The following is a 19,213-nucleotide window of genomic DNA, read 5'->3' as shown; positions in this document are numbered from 1 at the left end:
CTAAGACCTCTAAAAACATCTTCATTTGTGGTAGAAAGGACAGATGCTCAAATACATTTTCATCTTTAGAAGTTCATGTTTCCATACCCAGTAGAGCTGCAAGAATGAATGTGAATTTTACTCTCCCCAGCATCCTGAGGCAGGCAAAAGTTTTGAGGTGAGAGGAGATACAGGAGGGAGAAAGTAATGCCCAGTTTTCTTTTTTCTTTCTTTTTTTTTTTTTTTTGTGAGCAAAATCAGCCCTGAGCTAACATCCATGCCAATCCTCCTCTTTTTGCTGAGGAAGACCCGCCCTGAGCTAACATTTATTGCCAATCCTCCTCCTTTTTTTTTCCCCCCCTTTCTCCCCAAAGCCCCAGTAGATAGTTGTACGTCATAGTTGCACATCCCTCTAGTTGCTGTATGTGGGACGCTGCCTCAGCATGGCCGGACAAGCGGTGCCTCGGTGCACTCCCAGGATCCGAACCCGGGCCTCCAGTACTGGAGCACGTGCACTTAACCGCTAAGCCATGGAGCCAGCCCCTGCCCAGTTTTCTTACTTGGTATTTACCCATTCTTCTTCCTTCTCAGGCAGTGTATATACACACACACACATTTGTAGGGAAGGTAATCTCAGTCTCCACCTTATGAAGGAAGGAGGATGTTACAGAGATATTATGATGCAACGGGGACCACATGAAGGACATTGGTCACATTATGAGGTCAGGATTTTTACTGAAATGTTTGCCCACATGAAATGCACCAGACCTAAGTCAGCGTAGCTCCCTGCTACCCTCCTCATGGCTGCTCTTACTCCTGTCCACAGGATGGGATTTTAAGATGAAAGGAATGAGACCTAGGGCAAAAACTGAGACAGCAAGGAGGCACTGTAACAACCGGAAGGTTTTCGAAGTTGGCATATTTGCACTATTATTTCTATACGGAAATAGAAGCTTCCCTATGTCCCTATGGATATCAAGGAGGAAAAGCGTATCAACGCTGCGCTTCAGGTTAGCAATTTCAAGACAGCGTTGAAGGAGTTTGAAAAATTGGTTGAACGTACAGCGGCCCAAAAAAGGGACGAAAGAGCAGGCTTGTTTATCCAAAAGGAAGGTAAGATCGGTGATGACAGGGCTGTGCAGTGGGTCTGATGGTTAGAACTGAGAAATGTTTTCAGCCGTAAGAGAGAAGCAACAGAACTTAATAGCAGTGACATTGAATGGGGGCCTGAGTCCTCGTTCTGACTCTGTCTCTAAATAGCTAAGTGGAATTGGGGAAGCTCTTTTCACTTCTCTGAACCATAGTTGTCTCAAAGGTAAAACTAGGGAGTTGGATTAAGAGATATCTAAGGGTTCTTCTGTGGGATGTACCATGTGGTAGCTCACTGGTTGACCTGGGATGCTCAGTAGTGCATAATGATTGTTAGCAAGCCGTGTGAGCCCCCTGCCATCTCTTTACTTAAGGGTGTCACGAGACCATGAAGACTTTCATAAGCAGAGCAATATATGTATACACACATATATGCTATACCACAGTATAACATACTATAAAATATATATCTATACAATATATATACTCTCTCTCTATATATATATATAATATATTTGATAAAAACTAAGTACTGCTAGATAAATTACCTTCTATGACAGAGGGACTGGCCTCAAAGACTGAGAAGGGAAAAATGTAATCTTAACTTTCAACAGACTGCTAATACTTGCATACATTCATATTCATTCATACATACTGGAAAACAGGGTCTACTTCTCACCATAGGCAAGAAGCTAAGCACTAGAGAGAATGTTTTTAATGAGATAGTTGTTTACCTCAAAAATGATGTTAAGTACACCACAGGATTCATCCATGCAATATTGCTCTCACGTCTTTTTGTCAATGATGGAATTAAAATCCTCTCAGGAAAGGAAAGTCTCATCATCCTCATCCAGTGGCACTTACAATGAGACACATATTTTATACTAGTTGGTGTGAATTTAACACAGCTAAGCTATTCGGAGATGTCACAGAAATTTCAAACTTAATATGACCAAGATGGAATACTTTATTTTCCCCAAGAAACATGGCCCTTCCTCATTTGCCCTTGTTTCGGTAAATAGTACCAACATATGCTGAGTTTTAAAACCAGAAACCTGAATGTCATTCTAGAACAAGGTTTCTCAACTTTGGCACTACTGACATTTGGGGCTGAATAGTTCTTTGTTCTGTATGTGTGTGATGTGTGTGTGTAGAGCTGTCCTGTTCACTATAGGATGCTTAGCAGCATTTCTGGCCTCTATCGGCCAGATGTCAGTAGCACCCCCATCCCTGGTTGTAACAATCGGAAATGTCTACAGACATTACCCAATGTCCCTGTGGGAGAGGGATGAGAACCACTGCTCTAGAATCCTGCCTGTCCTTCACTCACCGCTTCTGCCCCAACAACTTCCAATCCACTAGCAAGTCTTTGTAATTCTTCTTACAACCATATCTCAGCATCTCAAGTACTATCTCTCAGGTGCCATATCACTTGTCACCCAATTGAGAACACTTTCAAGAGTGAAATGGGTTGTTATTAATAATTAAGCTGAGAAAACAGGCATAAATGAGACTTTCCATGGCAGCCCAGGATGTACCATCACCCTCTGTATCACTCTGGCCCAAGCTTCCATCATCTGAAACCCGGACTAACACACTAGCCCCTTGCTGACTTTATAGCTTTTGTTCTTAGATCTCCTCACTGCAGCCAATATGCTTTCAAAAAAATTTAAGTCAACTCATGTCATTTCCCCACATAAAATCCTCCAGGATAGCTTAGCATCATGCTTAGAATAAAATACAACTTCTGACTCCAGCTCTGCCTCCTTCTTTGATCTCACTTCACAGGACTCTCCCCAGTCCTTGCTACATTCCATACTCAGTGACCTTCCAGAACACTCCAAGCTCTTTCCCACCTCAGCGTCTTCTTGTTAGTCAGCCTCTGTCTAAAACACTCTTGTCTAGCTTTTCACATAGCTGACTCCTTTTTGCTTACCAGATCTCAGCGTAATTTTTGTATCCATGTCCTTAGAGAGAGCCTCCCTGAGGTCCATCCCCCCCCCACCACAAGATAATTCTATCACAGCTCCCTGTTAGTTTTCTTCCTAGCACTTATCTCACTCTAGATTTAATGATTTTTTCTTTGGTAATAAGGTATCATATACACACAGTAAAGACCATAAAATACACTAATCTTAAGTATATACCTTGATAAATTTGGACCTTGGTAAACATACTTGTAGCTACCAACCAGATCAAGACAGAGAACATTTCTAGCATCCCAGAAAGTCCCCTCAAGCCCTTCTCACTTAATGCCTATCTCCAGTAATTAGTCTTGCCTGTCACAATCTGCAAATATTTCATTTGTTCGCTCACATTCTAATTTTCCGTTTCTCCCACTAGAATGTAAATTCCCTGAAGGAGAGATCTTGTCTATCTAGTTTTCCATTCTAAGTCCAGTGTCTAGCTCCATTCTGACACATAACAGATGCTCAATACATGTTTGTGTTTAACTCCTTCTTTTGCTTCGTCATAACTCCAGTGAATCACCAAATTTGGCAAAAGCAACATTCAAATCTAAAAGCAATGGTGTGTTTGTGTACTTGTGTGTGTGTGTTTACATAATGTCAAAGAACCAATCAAGAATTGCTCTTTGTCACTTTTAAACTTCCGCTCAAGATGAATTCTAGCAGATATTCCTGATCAATAAAACTTTTCACAAATAGGAAAGAAGTAATTCACTTTCTTATCTTTGTATTCCTGAACAAAACTCCTAAAATAACTCCTGAAACAAAGGCTACAGAGGAGGTAATAAACACCAAAGTAAAATATTTTCTTTTGACTAAGTAATATTTTAGCCAAGGACCTGGTTATTTTTCCAATGAAAAGATCTTTAAAATGCAAAAGAATCCAGTTATTATAAGTTGGAACCGTAAGATAGATTAGCAAATAGAAAAAGCAGCTGAAAAAGACAATATAGTTCTTGGAATTTTATGACAATGTTCTTGTACTTTGTTACAATGCAGATACAATTGATTGTGATAAGTTTTATGCGACAGTACAGGAACTCTTTGGTGCAGAAGTGAAGAATCAAGATGTGAAATGCTTTTACAGGAAACTCTGCAACAACCCTGATGCATCTATAGACTGGTGTGAGGTAGTCACTTTTCATGTTTATAATATAAATCCATGTATTATTTTTCTTTGTTCAGAATAAATAATTAAAGTGTTACTCCTACAGAGGCTAAACTCAAAATATGGTGGCATGTTTAAATGCCTACACCCGTGACGACATGGCCATTGCCCATAAGTGAAAGTTGGTAAACCAGACAGATGTTTAACTGTATTATTAATGAGTAACTCTTAAATACTTTTAGACCAAGCCACCAAGTGGAAGAACTATGCACGCCGTTAACGACAACTAAGATTTTAATGGCCTTCATTACATTCTAAATGAGATATTCCTTTTCAATAGTGTCATTTTGGGTGGATCCAAATTCTTACCATAAGAGAAGAAAAAGGCTACAGTTGACTGCCTCTTACATTTCCTGAGTTGTTTTCTGATTGGCACGGTATTGACTCAGATATCATTCTGGTGTTCTTGGAAGAACACATAGAAGCGTGTTTGGTTGTTAAGTGATCTATGGACAATGGTAAAGGAGAGAGGGAGGCCTCTGATATTTGTTTAATCTCACAGAAGACCACACTCTGTAGATTTGTCTATAAACCGTAGTCTTCCTATTCTAAAAGGATTTGTGGTAGCTTACAACTTAAAAAATTGCACCCCTGCATACAGAGTAATTAAAATGATTAAAAAATTATCTGTCTCTCTCTTAAAAATCAGTAGACATAGCAGACAAAAGAAAAAGCAAATATTTAAAGGATTTGACTACCACGTTCAACAAGCTGGTAGATATGTATAAATAGAACTTTGAATCCAAGATATAGGAAAAGTACATTTCAAGTATATATAAGGCCATCACAAAATTGACCATATGTAAGGCTAAAAAGAATATTTCAATAACTTCCAATATAATAAAATTAGAAACCGATTTTAAAAGCGTAAATTCCCAACATCAACCAAATAAAAAATTAGTCAATTAATTTTGGGAAAAAAATTGCAAACAAAAAAGTTTCTTTTAAGCCTTTAAAGAACACATAATTCACACATTATATAAGTTTTTCTACAACTTAGAAAAAGCTGAAAAGCTATCCAAATCATTTTACAAGGCTAAAACAACACTGACTTGAGCAAAGATAAAATGTCAGGGAACTATAGGCCAATACTGCTTAGAAATATACATGCTCAAGTCCTAAACAAAATTTTCCTGAGTTCAGCCATACATTAAAAAATCATTTCCAAGTAGAATTTACCCAAGGAAAGTAAAGATGATTCAATATTAGAAAATCTAGTAACATATTTCATTTAACAAGTTAAGGGAGAAAAAATACTATGATAACCTTAATCAGAGGTCAGCAAACTAGAGGCCATGGGCTAAATTTGGGCAGCCACTTGTTTTGTAAACAAAGTTTATTGGAACACCGCAATGCTCACTCATTTATATATCGTCTATGGTTGCATCCGAGCTACAACAGTAAATTGAATAGTCGTAGCAGAGACTGAATGGCCTGCAAGCCAAAGAGATTTACTATCTGGCCCTTTTTAGAAAAAGTTTGCTGACTCCTGATCTTAAAATAAAATACAAATAAAAAAGATATTCAATAAAAATTCAATAGTCATTCCTGTTTTTAAAAAGAAAAAAAATCTTAGCAGAATAGGAATAATAGAAATTTCTTTAACTTGATAAAGAGGACTGTTAGTTTTCTGCAGCTGCTATAACAAATGACCACAAATTTAGCAACTTTTCTTCCCAGGTTTATTGAGATATAATTGACATATAACATTATATAAGTTTAAGGTGTACAGTGCAGTGATTTGCTACACTTACATACGTCAAAATGATTGCCACCATAGGGTTAGCTAACATCTCCATCATGTCACATAATTACCATTACTTTTTTGTGGTGAGAACATTAAAGGTTTACTCTCTTGGCAACTTTGAAGTATCTAGTACAGTATTATTGACTATAATCACCATGCTGCACATTAGATCCCCAGAACGTACTCATCTTATAACTGGAAGTTTGACCAACAGTTCCCCTCCCCGCCTCTGCCCCAGCCCCCGGTAACCACCATTCTTCTCTCCACTTCTATGGGTTTGACTTTTTTAGATTCCACATATAGGTGATATCAGACAGTATTTGTTTTTCTGTGTCTGACTTATTTCACTCAGCATGACGCCCAAAAGGTCCATCCACGTTTCTGCAAACGGCAGGATTTCCTCCTTTCTAAACTTAGCAACTGAAGAAAACACACGTTATTATCTCGTAGTTTCCAAGGATCAGGAGTCTGGGCACAGCTTCACTGGGTCCTCCGCTCAGGTCAGGGTCTCCCAAGGCTGCAATCAAGGTGTTCTCATTTGGAGGCTTGGCTTGTGAAGAATCTGCTTCCAAGCTCAATCAAGTTGTTGGCAGAATTCATTTCCTTGCTGTTGTATGACAGAGGGCCTCAGCCATTTATTGACTGGAAGCTGGAGATGGAAGCTGCCCTCATGTACCAGAGGCTGTCTGCAGTTCTCTGACATGTGGCCCTCTACACAGGCAGTTCACAACTTTGCTTCTTCCAGGCTGGCAAGAGAATCTCTTTCTCCGTAGTCCACTAAGACAGTGTCTTGTATAATGTAACATAATCATGGGAGAAACAGCCCATCACATTTCTATATTACATTGGTTAGAAGCAAGTCACATTCAAGGGATGTAGGTTATACAAAAATGTAACTCTTTTTGTGTGTGGGGGTGGGGTCACTTGGGAATGTGTCTACCATAGGGACTTACTAGAAACACATTTAAAGCAAAGATCACATTGAATGGTAAAATTCACTAGAAACTTTCCCATTGAAGTCAAGAACAAGAAAAGGATGTCTATTATTACCACTACTCTTCAACATTTTATTGGAGGTTGTAAGCAATGCAAAAAAAGGAAGTAATATGCAATAAAAATCTATTATATTATTAAAATCTTCAAAATTATTAAAATCATTAAATTTTATTAATTTTACTTAATGAACTATAATTTACTTATAATGCATTAATTATTAATTATGAATTAGATTAATTATAAATTTAATAAGTTTAGATTTAATACATTTAATTTATATATTAAATTATAATATAAATCATTGATTAAGTTAATTATGATTTCTTAAGTGGTAAAGTTTTATTGAAATTATTAAAATCTTTAAAATTATTAAATCTATTATTCTATTAAAAATACAAAATTGTCATTATTTGTAGACGATTTAGTTGTTTAGTAAGAATATACAAGAGAATCTCATGGCAAACTATTAGAACTAAGAAGAGAATTCTAGAGAATTCAAAGAAGATAAACATGGAAACACCAGCAATAACTCTCCCTTACACGCATACACAAAACTAACCAGAAAAAAAAAGATCCCATTCACAAGAGCAACAAATAGCAGAACACGTCATGAGATAAATCTTAAGGAATGTACTAGACTATGACACTTGACTGAAGGAGTGAGAAAAGATATGGAAAATAATTGAGAGACTCAATTTGTAAAGATCCCAATTGTCCTCAAATTAAGTTATAAATTTAATAGAATTTCAATAAAACAGAGTTTTTGAATTACTGCAGTTGTAACTAATAGATACCTCAATTCATCAGTAATTGAATTTCAGTACATCCTGTGTCTTCTCGATAGTTCCTGTAAATATTTTAGGTTGCTTGTAGAAATTGGAAACCATTCTCACAAACTTCTGTGAGTGCTAGCAAAGCCCTGGACTCCTACAGGTTTGTGTAAAGATTCTACTGTGGAGCCTATTTCCAAGGCATTTCGTGTTTGCAAGAAATGAAAAGTAAAAGTATGATTTTCACTTAGATCCTTACTTGATGATGACATCAAAAGTGGAAATATGAAAGCACAGTATATATATAATCTAGATGAAGATAGAGGTGGGAAGGGGTTCCTGGAGTACAAGGTTCATCTGTCAAAGATAATGAATTCCTATTGCCAAGATTACCACTTTTTCTTTTCTTTTCCTTCCTCCCTCCCTCCCTCCCTTCCCTCCCTCTTTCCTTCCCTCCTTCCTTCCCTCCTTCCTTCCTTCCTTCCTTCCTTCCTTCCTTCCTTCCTTCCTTCCTTCCTTCCTTCCTTCCTCCCTCTCTTTCTCTTTCTCTCTCTCTTTCTTTCCTTCTCTTTTTTTTGATGAGTCCTATATTCACGTTCAATTTTCCAAGATGTTTTGGATTTTTAGTTGCAGATTTCTAAGAGATTGTTAGATTGGTGACCTGAATTTTATACAGTGGTGATCTGTTTTTCTGGAATTATTTTTTGTTACTAAAAGTAGAATGAGTTCTTCTCAGGATACACTAATGAAACACTAATGAAACTTCAAAGTCCGTCATTGCTGGACATGACCAAGGATAGGAAACCTGAGCACAGGTTGGGCCGGGATTTGGATATGCCCACCTGCTTAGATAGTTCAGGTAAAATCAGACATTCAAATAAACAAGACATTCAAAGAATGACTGAGAAATTTTGGATTTATCCTTAGTGAAGCTACAATATCACAAAATCTCAGAAAATCTTTCATAGAAAAGACCATAATCCTTGAGGTTGAACCTTTAGAAACTCTAGATCTGCACTGTTCCAAACCATTGCCACTAGCCATGTGGGGCTACTGAGCACTGGAAATGCAACTAGTTTTAATTGATATGTGCTGTAATTGTAAAATACATATCAGATTTCAAAGATGGAGTGCAAAAAGCAATGTAAAATATCTCACTAGCAATGTTTATATTGATTACATGTTGAAATTATATTTTGGATATATTGGGTTAATAAAGTAATATTATTAAAATTAATTTCAGTTGTTTCTCTTTACATTTTTAATGTGGCTACTAGAAAATTTAAAGTTATAAATATTATGTTACATTATATTTTTATTGAATAGCACAGAAGATGTCAAAATAGAGATAGAAGGAAATCTTCCTGACCAGCAAGGATGGATCTTTGCTGTCAAACATCTGAAAGAGGGACAGGCCTTGTCTGACCACATTCAATAGAAAGAGTTCAGCTTCATGCTTTGGGGAGAGTACCACGAAGAGGAAGGAAAAGACATTTGACATTGTTCTCCAAGAGCACAAGCGTAAGAGAACAAAAGTTAATATAAGGTGTTTAAATATCAGAAGATCAAAGAAAATGATACAATGAGCCACCATGATTGGAAGAGCCCATCTCAAGAATGTGATGTCAAACTCTTTATCATCAACTAGTTTGACAGACAGGTCAAATGTGCAGTCGCACTGCTTAAATTTGGGCAAGAATATAAATAGAAGCCCACATACCATAAATCTAAATATTTTAAAATTATAAATCAAGCTAATTGTTAAATAAAATATGTTCCATCCTCCAAATTTTGACAGATATACCTTAATAATGTCCTGGAAGTCCAGATGAGAATTTAAAATTCTCATACCCCTTATAGTTTCACACTAAAACATGGAGACAAGCGGAAACTGGCCCTGACCCATCTCCCTTCTTTTCCCACTATCAGCTCCATCCCACATCATGAGAGGCCATGCATGGACACATGTCTAAGCTCTTCCATACTCTACCTCCACCGACACTATGCCCTGGCCACCCCTCAGGCCTAGGAGTGCACATGCCAGTGGTGTATCCTCCACCCTCATGAGGATCGACCTGGGTAGGAGACACCATGGGCCCTAGAAGTGGTCTTGGAGCCATTTGGGAAGGGAATTCTGGGATCTCAGGAATCTAGGTTTAAAAACATGAGCATGAACTCCTGGTGGACAATGGCCTCTTAGCCCCTGAACTAGAGTGGGGCCATGGAAAGAACTAGAGTGGGACCCTCTGAAACTGAGCTTGTTACTGCACAAAGGGCACGATCTGCTCGCCACGAGACGAAAGCCAATTGTCAAGAGGCAATATGGTGGCAGAGAAAGGGCATTTTGTTACAGGTTGCTAGCAAGAGGGAAGATGGCGGACTAATGTCCAAAAGAACCATCTTAAGGGGGCACAAAATCTTACAGCAGTTATATAGGCAGTTGGGTTATAGGAGAGGGGGTTAGGAATGTTGACCCTCTGGTGTTACAAACTGGGAGTCGCCACACCAGATCTTTCAGTTGTCATTGATGATGGCTGTCAGCATAGACTCTCTGTTCCGGGTCATCATGTTCCTAAGGAACTCAAAAGAACAAAGTTATCATCTTATCGCATCTGGGAGGTACATGCACAAGCAGGGGTCGTAAAATCTACAGAGCAGTTAGATCTTCCGGAGGGTGCACATCCAGCTGGGTTAGTTAGTCAGAGGTCATTCAAGGTTACAATAGGGTTTCTTTTCTACAATATGGCTTCCCTTAGTTAGCCTTGTCTTGAGCCAATATCAAGCTGCCCTATGGTAGCCACTAACCACCTGTGTTATTTACACTTAAATTAAATAAAAAATTCAGCCCCTCAATGGCTCTAGTCATATTTCAAGTGTTCAATATTCAGTGAGGCTGCTGGCTATTGTATTGGACAGGACAGGTTACAGAACATTTACATCATCACAGAAAGTTCAACTGGACAGTGCTGCTCTAAAAGTATAGGGCCCAGGGCATGGATCTAAAAGCAATACTTCAAGTGGAACAGTGGCTTCTTTTGGGGGGGTGAGGAAGATTGGCCCTGAGCCAACATCTGCCAATCCTCCTCTTTTTTTGCTGAGGAAGACTGGCCCTGGGCTAACATCCATGCCCATCTTCCTTCACTTTATATGGGACGCTGCCACAGCATGGCCTGACTAGTGGTGCATTAGTGCATGCCCAGGATCTGAACCGGCAAACCTGGGGCCACCAAAATGGAGTGCGCGCACACAACTGCTTGCGCCACTGGGCTGCCCCTCTTTTGTTTTTTTAACCTACTGACTCAGTAAAATAGAAGACAAATATGTATGTATTTGTTAACAAAAGCTCTTAACCACTCAAAGATAAAAAGAATTTAAGAAATCAAATGAATAGTGAGGCAGTCAGCAATTTGGCAGGAATACAGAAATGGCTGTTTTTATCCTGAATCACGTAAGTGTACAAAGTGAATGTGTTTTTTCCAGGATCTGGGCTCTATCACACTGAGTCACTAAACTTTGAGTAGATGTGATTTTAAGAATCACATGTCTTCACTGTTCTCAATTTTCTTAAGAATATTTCTCACACATTGAATGGTTTATGTGCTTGAATTTCTAATGCAATAGTTTTGGACCACTAAAAACATGAAAATGAGTGTATAACAAATGATTCATGTCAATACCAAATAATGTATGCATTTCAGGAAACTACAGAAGTCTGTTTATATTATGTTATACACTTAGATTTAGGAAATCAATGCTCTAAAGATGTCGCATAATGCCAACAAATGAGACACGGTACTCTGTGGTAAATGCATTTACATAAATTTCTAAGTTAACCGAGCATTTGGCCACTGAGTGTGATGGAATACTAATCTGAGGTAAATTCAGGTTTTTTTATTGTGTAAATGGGGAAATCGAGCCTTATTCTCTCCCTGATCTACTTCTTTTTCTCCTTCTCATTCCCTTTCCAGTTAGAATGTCATAATCATCTTACATTTGTAAAATGTCTTTTGTTCTGCAAATACCTCCCTTTCCTCTTCGCAACAGGCCCATGATGTAGACAATGGACGATAACGTTATTTCAGTAGTAAAGATGAGGGAAAGGAAAAGCAGAAAGGTTAACTGCCTTATCTAAAGCCATACAGAAAATTGGTTGTGATCTTTCTCCCTTTCTATCTAGAATTTCATATGACATTATCCTATTACATCTCTTGCATTCCTATAAATCATATGCAAATTTAACAGAAAAACTTGTGACCAGCCTCTAGCTTGCTATACGTATATGATGAATCACTTGAAGTTTAAAAAAATAGTGCAGGAAGGTTCTTCTTTTTATTTTTTTTATTTTTTGAGGTCGTATTGGCTTTTAACATTGTGTAAATTTCAGGCGTACATTATTATATATCAGTTTCTGTATAGGTTGCCTCATGTTTACCACCAATAGTCTAGTTTTTATCCGCCACGGTACAAGTGTGCCCCTTTATCCCTTTTGCCCACCCTCCCACCCCCTTTTCCTCTGCTAACCACCAATCTGTTCTCCTTATCTATGTGGTTCTTCTTTTATTGTTCTGTCATTTTCCTCGCAAACCATCTGTACCAATGCTCCTAAGAGGCATTTCTATTTCAAGCCATGTGATCTAACCTTTCTGGGCTTCAGATCCATCATTTGTAAAGTGGAAATTCAATGCTGGAAGACTAAATTCATTTCAGTATAGATTACCTGGTTTTTTTTGTTTTTTTTTTTTTTTGTGAAGAAGATCAGCCCTGAGCTAACATCCATGCCAATCCTCCTCTTTTTGCTCAGGAAGACTGGCCCTGAGCTAACATCCATTGCCAATCCTCCTCCTTTTTTTTTTCCCCCAAAGCCCCAGTAGATAGTTGTATGTCATAGTTGCACATCCTTCTAGTTGCTGTATGCCACCTCAGCATGGCCGGACAAGCGATGCGTTGGTGTGCGCCCGGGATCCGAACCCAGGCCGCCAGTAGCGGAGCGTGCACACTTAACCACTAAGCCACGGGGCCGGCCCCCAGATTACCTGTTTTTTAATCATTTAATATTAATCTTATCAGATAATAACTAGATTTATTCTTTTAAACTCGGGCACAAACATACAAATCAGATTCTGAATATAAATCTCTTTGTCGTAACAATGCCACATTTTCTTTTGCTAGGTTTTAGATGCAAATGGGTTACCAAACCAAAGTGGGTTCACTTCCTGGAGAGTTAAAATCAGACTTTCCACCAGAAGAAGTTGTCACACAAAATAGAGTTTATTTGCAGCAAATAGGAGACCACGCAGAATCATTTCCAAAGTCGTGGCTCCCTGAGCACAGGACAGCAGGGGCCTTTTATTTTGGATGGGGAATGAATGCTCAAAAGGGAGAGGTGGATATTCCCTTGAGCAGGCTCAGCTAGAAAACATGCTTCCACATACACTGCAGGTTACGGTAACGGGTCCTAAGCTCCTCCTGGGGCAGAGATCTTAGTATTAAAAAATGAGCCAAAGGTCATCTCTTGGGCACTTTTCCGGTCTGCACAGGTCACTCTTGTGGTGGAGTTTGGACCAGTTCAGGGTAGTTGGTGATTGCATCTCTTACCATAACAAAAAAGAGAACAAACAATTTAGAGAAATAGTTACACGCTTCCGAAACCTCCCTTGAGTTCCTGGGGCAATTAGTCGGTGACAAATACACTCCGAAAAATTGACATTTATAGAATAATGAAACCTTAGAACTCAACTAAAACATCATCTATATCTGACTCTTTAATTTATAATGAGAAAAACTAGATGTAAAGAGAGCCAAAGAAATGAGAATGTCTTAAGTTTATAAAGCTAGTCAGTGGAAGATTCTGGTGCAGAATGATCTACTTTCCCATAGCACCCTGTTAGTCTATGTTTCCAGTGACCAATTCACAAACGCGTTTCTTTTACGAGCACAGTCTAAGTGAAAGAAGAGGCATACAACTCTATACGAAATGCCTATAACAGTGTTCCCCCAAAAGTGAATTTAAAGTGAATTATTATAAATCTAAAACTATATTTTCTAGCTTCAAAAATATTAAAAGTATGTCCCAGGGTGGGTTAAAAAATAAGTTGCATACAGATTGTGATTTTTTTTCTACCTGCTTTTCATTTTTTCCAAATGTTCTACACTGAATATATGTTCCTTATGGAAACATGAAAAAAAAACATAGTTAAAAAAAATGAATCACTTCAAGTATGGAGCAAGTCCTTTAAATAACATAGTTAAAAGAAAATTAATACGCTAAACCTTCATTAATAGTCATAAAATACTCCAAGCATGTCACACATATAATTACTAGACTGAAATTTAAACTGTTGAAAAGAAATTTGAGATCCTTGAGGCTATAGCCTACCCTGGGAAAGGAGACATTTTCTTTAAAAACATTGCTTAATTTGAAACATTTCCTTTCAAAATGTAAAACTTTAGCTGTCTCTTCTGAATGAGTTTATCTGGTATACTATCAAATTTTTCCTCAAGAAATTTTAGTAATTTGATATTTTAAGTATCTTTTTCAAATTATTTATGGTAAGCGCTGTAATATTGTGTTATTACAGGTAAAAGCAGCAAAATTTATCATTTCTGTGAGAGGAGATGTTCTATGTGATGGCACCTACTTCCATGTAGCTGTGATTCTGAAATACACGTATGACTGATGGCTGATGTGCTCATGAGTGATGGTTGACTGATACATGTATGTGTGTGGTTGATGTGCTGTCTGGGCTGGCAGCAAAGGTGCCTAGTAGACAGTTTGGAACCAGCAAAGAGGATATCTGAGCTCTGTTTCCTGTACTGTCTCTTGAAAAATTGGGAATTATATTTACTCCGATGTTGACATTAATTGAATTCGTACCTGGAACTTGGTGCAATCTATGTACTTCTCAATCTTCCTAATTACTAAGTAACCTAACCATGCACTTCCTCATTTAATCTTCACACCAAGACATGGGGTTGGGGTTATTATTGACTATCATTATTTTACAGACGGGGAAAACTCAGGCACAGAGAACCTAAGGAACTTGCCTGAGATCATGTGAGTATTAGGCAGTAGAATCAGGATTTGGATCCAAGCCCAAATCTAAAGCATCCAATATTGCCTCATAAAGGGCATCACTCCAGGATTTCTTCCCACCTCTCTTCTCAAACACTCAACAGATATGTTGTCATTATCTCCATAAAAATCACACCAAAATTACAAATCAAGTTAAATGACTGTAGACTGCTCTTTGAATACAGGTATCATAGACACATAGGACATTATTTCAAATTCACATAGGACAACACGTACGGTGTGGAGTTCTCCCACTGCTAAGAAACACTGGAATTGATTAGCACAGAAATAATCATCATTCCCATCATCATTTCACATTATTATCTGAAAATTACCTCACACCATTATCTGAGGTTAAATTGGATGCTAACATTTGTCAATTTTTTGTTGTATTTTGCATGAGTAATTTAAATTGTACTGAATTGCATTTATAAAATGAGGACATGATAGGCAGAATTCTAAAGGTGTCCCCACCCCCAAGATTCCTGTCCCCTGGTTATTCAATCAAGCACTGCTGTAGGTAGTGCTGTGAAGGGACTTTGCAGATGCAATTAAGGTTACTAATCAGCTGACCTTAAAATAGGGAGATTATCCTGGACTATCTGGGTGGGCCAATGTATCACAGGAGACCTTAAAAACAGAAGAGGAAGGCAGAAGAGAGATTCCAAGGGTGAAGGAGGGTTTGAAGCACCATTGCTGGTGATGAGACGTAGGGGCCCATGTACTAGGACTGCAGAGAGGCCTCTAGGAGCTCTGGGAAGCCCCAGCTGACAGCCAGAAGGAAAGGGGGACCCTCAGGCCCACAACCTGAAGTCTTCAGTAAAAACCACATCTCTACTGACAGCTTGATTTTAGCCCAATGAGACCCATTTTGGACTTCTAACCTATGGAACTGTGAGCTAATAAATGGGCATTAAGTCACTATCTTTCTGTAATGTGTTTCAGTACCAATAGAAAACTAATACAGAGGGGATGGTGTCAAAGCTCAAAAAGTGTGTCTGCTGTGACAACCAACAAAAGCCAAAGTGAGTCTGTAAGCGGAGTTCAGATTCAACAGGGTTGGAAGGAGGAGGAAGCTGGAGAAAAGAAAGGCAAGAAAAGGACTAAGGATTGTTATCTATAATCAACTTTGGAAGGACTAAGAATCATTATCTATAGTCGACATTGGAAGGGTTGTTGTACTTTTGTTTTTGTTTTTTGTTTTTGCTGAGGAAGATTCGCCCTGAGCTAACATCCATTGCCAATATTCCTTTTTTTTTTTTTTTTTTTGCTTGAGGAAGATTGTCCCTGAGCTAACATCTGTGCCAGTCTTCCTCTATTTTGTATGTGGGTCACCACCATAGCATGGCTGCTGATGAGTGGTGTAGGTCCATGCCTGGGAACCGAACCTGGGCTGCAGAAGCAGAACATGCCAAACTTTAACACTAGGCCATGGGGTCGGCCCATATTTTTGTTTCTAAGGTGGGAGAGATTTGAATATGCTGAAAGGAAAAGTCAGTAGAAGAGGAGAAATGGAGAGAAGATATGAGGGAAAAAAGGAGACCAGCTTGAAAGAGACAAGAGAAGACAGGATGCAGAGAACAGGTGGAGGGATTAGTCTTGGAAAGGAGAAACACATCTTCCTTGTGGTTGGTTGTGAGTAGGGTGGCAAGAAGAGCCGAGGAAGCTCGTGTCTGGTGGCTTCTACTATCATCTGAAGTAGGAGGTGAGGTCAGCTGCTGAGAGTGATGAGGAGGTGGAAACACATGTTTGAATGAGTGGGGAAAGTTTGACATTGATTCTGTGGACAACGGACAAGGTCATCTAGGGAAACATGGGATGATGGCCAGGTGGCATGGAAGCCCCAAGAGGCTGGAGCTCATGATGATTGGTGGCCGCATCCATGGGCTGGGAGATTTTCTCTGTGGCTCATCAGCCACAGTAGCATGGATGCAAGGAACACAGGCAGTTGTATTTACTCAGCAAGGGGTTTCTTGCCAGGCCATTGCAGTGATATAAAGGGATGGTGGGTTATGGAAACGTGTGATTGAGATGACAGACCACTGATTCGAAACTGGGTAAGAAAGGAGGTGAAGGCTGTGGGGACCTGAGGGATTGGGAGGTGTAAGGGGCTGAATTCCCCTCTCAGTTCTGATTGCTTGGGGAAGTCATATAAATCCTTCCCAGTGAGGTTCTACACGCCGTCAACTTATCACAGTGCCCACCTGACGAGTCTTTTTATGAGAAGAACCAGTTCTATCCCCAAGTGGGCTGACAGTTTTAAGTACTCTCTCCAGAAAGCCTAATTTTCTTATTAGTGGTTGGAGTCTTGATATAATTTATGATTTTTCTCTCTCTCTTCCTAAGGACTTCTTAATCTAGACTTTCTAATGATAATTATAGCTAATGTTTGTTTTAAACAATGACTATGTGCCAGACAGGGTACAAAATGCTTTACATGCATAATCTCATTTAAACATCACTTGAAAAACTCAGAAGTTTGTTCTTTGATTTTACTGTTGAGAAAATTGAGACTTAAGGAGGTAAAGGTATTTGCCCAAGTTCTGAGTACCAATGAGTTGTAGAGCCTGAACTCCAACACTGGACTCTCTGATTCCATATTATGGATTGAAATGCCACAGGGCTAAGGTGCAGATCAACACGTGACTGCTAACTGGGTAACGCACGTGAGTGACGGTGGGGAGATAGCAGCAAGAGAAGATTCCTGTCCCGTCCAACACAGATCTGTTGAAAGTACTCCCCTTTCTCCTTCGTCAGTCCTTCAGAGGGAACTCGAGGCTAAATCCAGAGGGTTTGTACTCATGGAAAAATGAGCAGTGGTTTCTAAAAAGATGAAAAATTACTTAAGCTTTTATTGAGTGCTGATTTTGCTGGGGGGAGGAAGTCAAAATACAAGAAAGAATGTCTTTGATGATCTTGATCTTCCCCACAGAATGAAATCTAACTGTAGGAAATGATCGGGCAGTTGTCATAGGTTGGGAGGTTTGGATGTGGAGGAAGGTAAGGGAAGAGGTGTTAACATTTGTGAAGCAACTGATGGACGAACATACGTTAGCATATAATGCTAAGCCACCATCTAGCCTCAAAATACACAAATGTTATTAAAACAAACTGATACATTGCTGGGTTTGACTATTTTCAATTGGCTCATTTAGTCACCAGGTCCTTTATACTCAAAACTCAGCTCCTCATGGGGAGCTTGATAGAATTGCGGACTCCCAGGTCCCACCCCAGACCTACTAATTCAGAATCTGCATTTTAACAGGACTCTCAGTGGACCTATGTCCACTAATGTTTCAGAAGCACCGCGCCATTCATTCTTTAACAAGCTCCAACAGGTCTCAAATTTATGAGAAATACTGTGTCATTCATTTATGAGAATTTTACTTCTGCTCATTCATAAGACAATGGAAGAGCCACTATCTTATTTTTCAAATTCCTTGGAATTACATAATTTGACACTTTATTCACAAACAAAGAGCACTTTTCTTCTTTTCGTAATAATTTATTTTCATGCAACGCCTAGAGAGTAGGATTTGGAATAGTTAAGTAGAGAAACCACACAGTCTTTTTTGCGTGTGTGAGAGGAGCTCAGCCCTGTGTTGACATCTGCCAATCCTCCTCTTTTTGCTGAGGAAGACTGGCCCTGGGCTAACATCCGTGCCTATCTTCCTCCACTTTATATGGGACGCTGCCACAGCACGGCTTGATGAGCGGTGGGTTGGTACGCGCCGGGATCCGAGCCAGCGAACCCCAGGCTGCCGCAGCGGAGCGCGCGCACTTAACTGCTTGTGCTACCGGCCTGGCCCCCACGGAGTCTTTTAAATTCCAAATATCCCCCTCAAAGGGATGAAAAATCTTGCCCAGGAAGATTTATGGAAAATAGGTAGAAATAGTCATTTGAGACTGGCCAAGTTCAATGTGAAGGTTCTGAGCTGGGACCCTGTCCAATGAAGGTTGATTTGGTCTCCAAATAAGTCCACCTCCTAATAGACCTATGTCTGAGCAAGGATACCAGCCTGGAAAGAAAAACCAGTGACTTCTCAAGAACCATGTACCCTTTGCACACGGTGTGCTGAATACATTTAGCTGCGCTCTGCTATGGGGAAACCTTCTGACATTTATAAAGCAAGGTGTTTACCGTTAATCCAAATTAGACTTTAGATTCAACCAACATCAGATCTGTTACTTTACAGCCGGTTCTGAGATATTGTGCGTGTTTATATGTGTCGTTTGGGATTTTAGATTTTTGGATACTTCTCCTCCTCTGAAGATTCTCTTACTTCCCAGATGGATGAAGAAAATTTGGTTTTCCTCGTTTCTAGGAAACAGCGAATTATAATTTCAGGTAATATTTTAACTTTCCCTTCCAGATTAATATGGGTTTGAACATTTTCTTAAAAATAAATATTGGGAATATACAAT

The 19,213-nt window shown here is 39.1% G+C and overlaps 1 protein-coding gene across 1 annotated transcript in view; it reads left to right on the top strand.

Annotated features, from left to right (window-relative positions):
* The first annotated feature begins 947 nt into the window (after window positions 1-947).
* The window catches only part of WDR64 (WD repeat domain 64), a 132,546-nt gene continuing 114,280 nt past the window's right edge, over window positions 948-19,213 (top strand). The window contains exons 1-3 of the mRNA XM_058533548.1: window positions 948-1,092; window positions 4,035-4,165; window positions 19,034-19,136. Of these exons, the coding sequence (XP_058389531.1) occupies window positions 948-1,092; window positions 4,035-4,165; window positions 19,034-19,136 (379 nt within the window). The remainder of the gene's footprint in view (window positions 1,093-4,034; window positions 4,166-19,033; window positions 19,137-19,213) is intronic.

The sequence above is a fragment of the Diceros bicornis genome, chromosome 38 (genome assembly GCF_020826845.1).
Source record: "Diceros bicornis minor isolate mBicDic1 chromosome 38, mDicBic1.mat.cur, whole genome shotgun sequence".
Classification (NCBI taxonomy): domain Eukaryota; kingdom Metazoa; phylum Chordata; class Mammalia; order Perissodactyla; family Rhinocerotidae; genus Diceros; species Diceros bicornis.
This window is presented reverse-complemented; position numbering and strand designations above follow the sequence as displayed.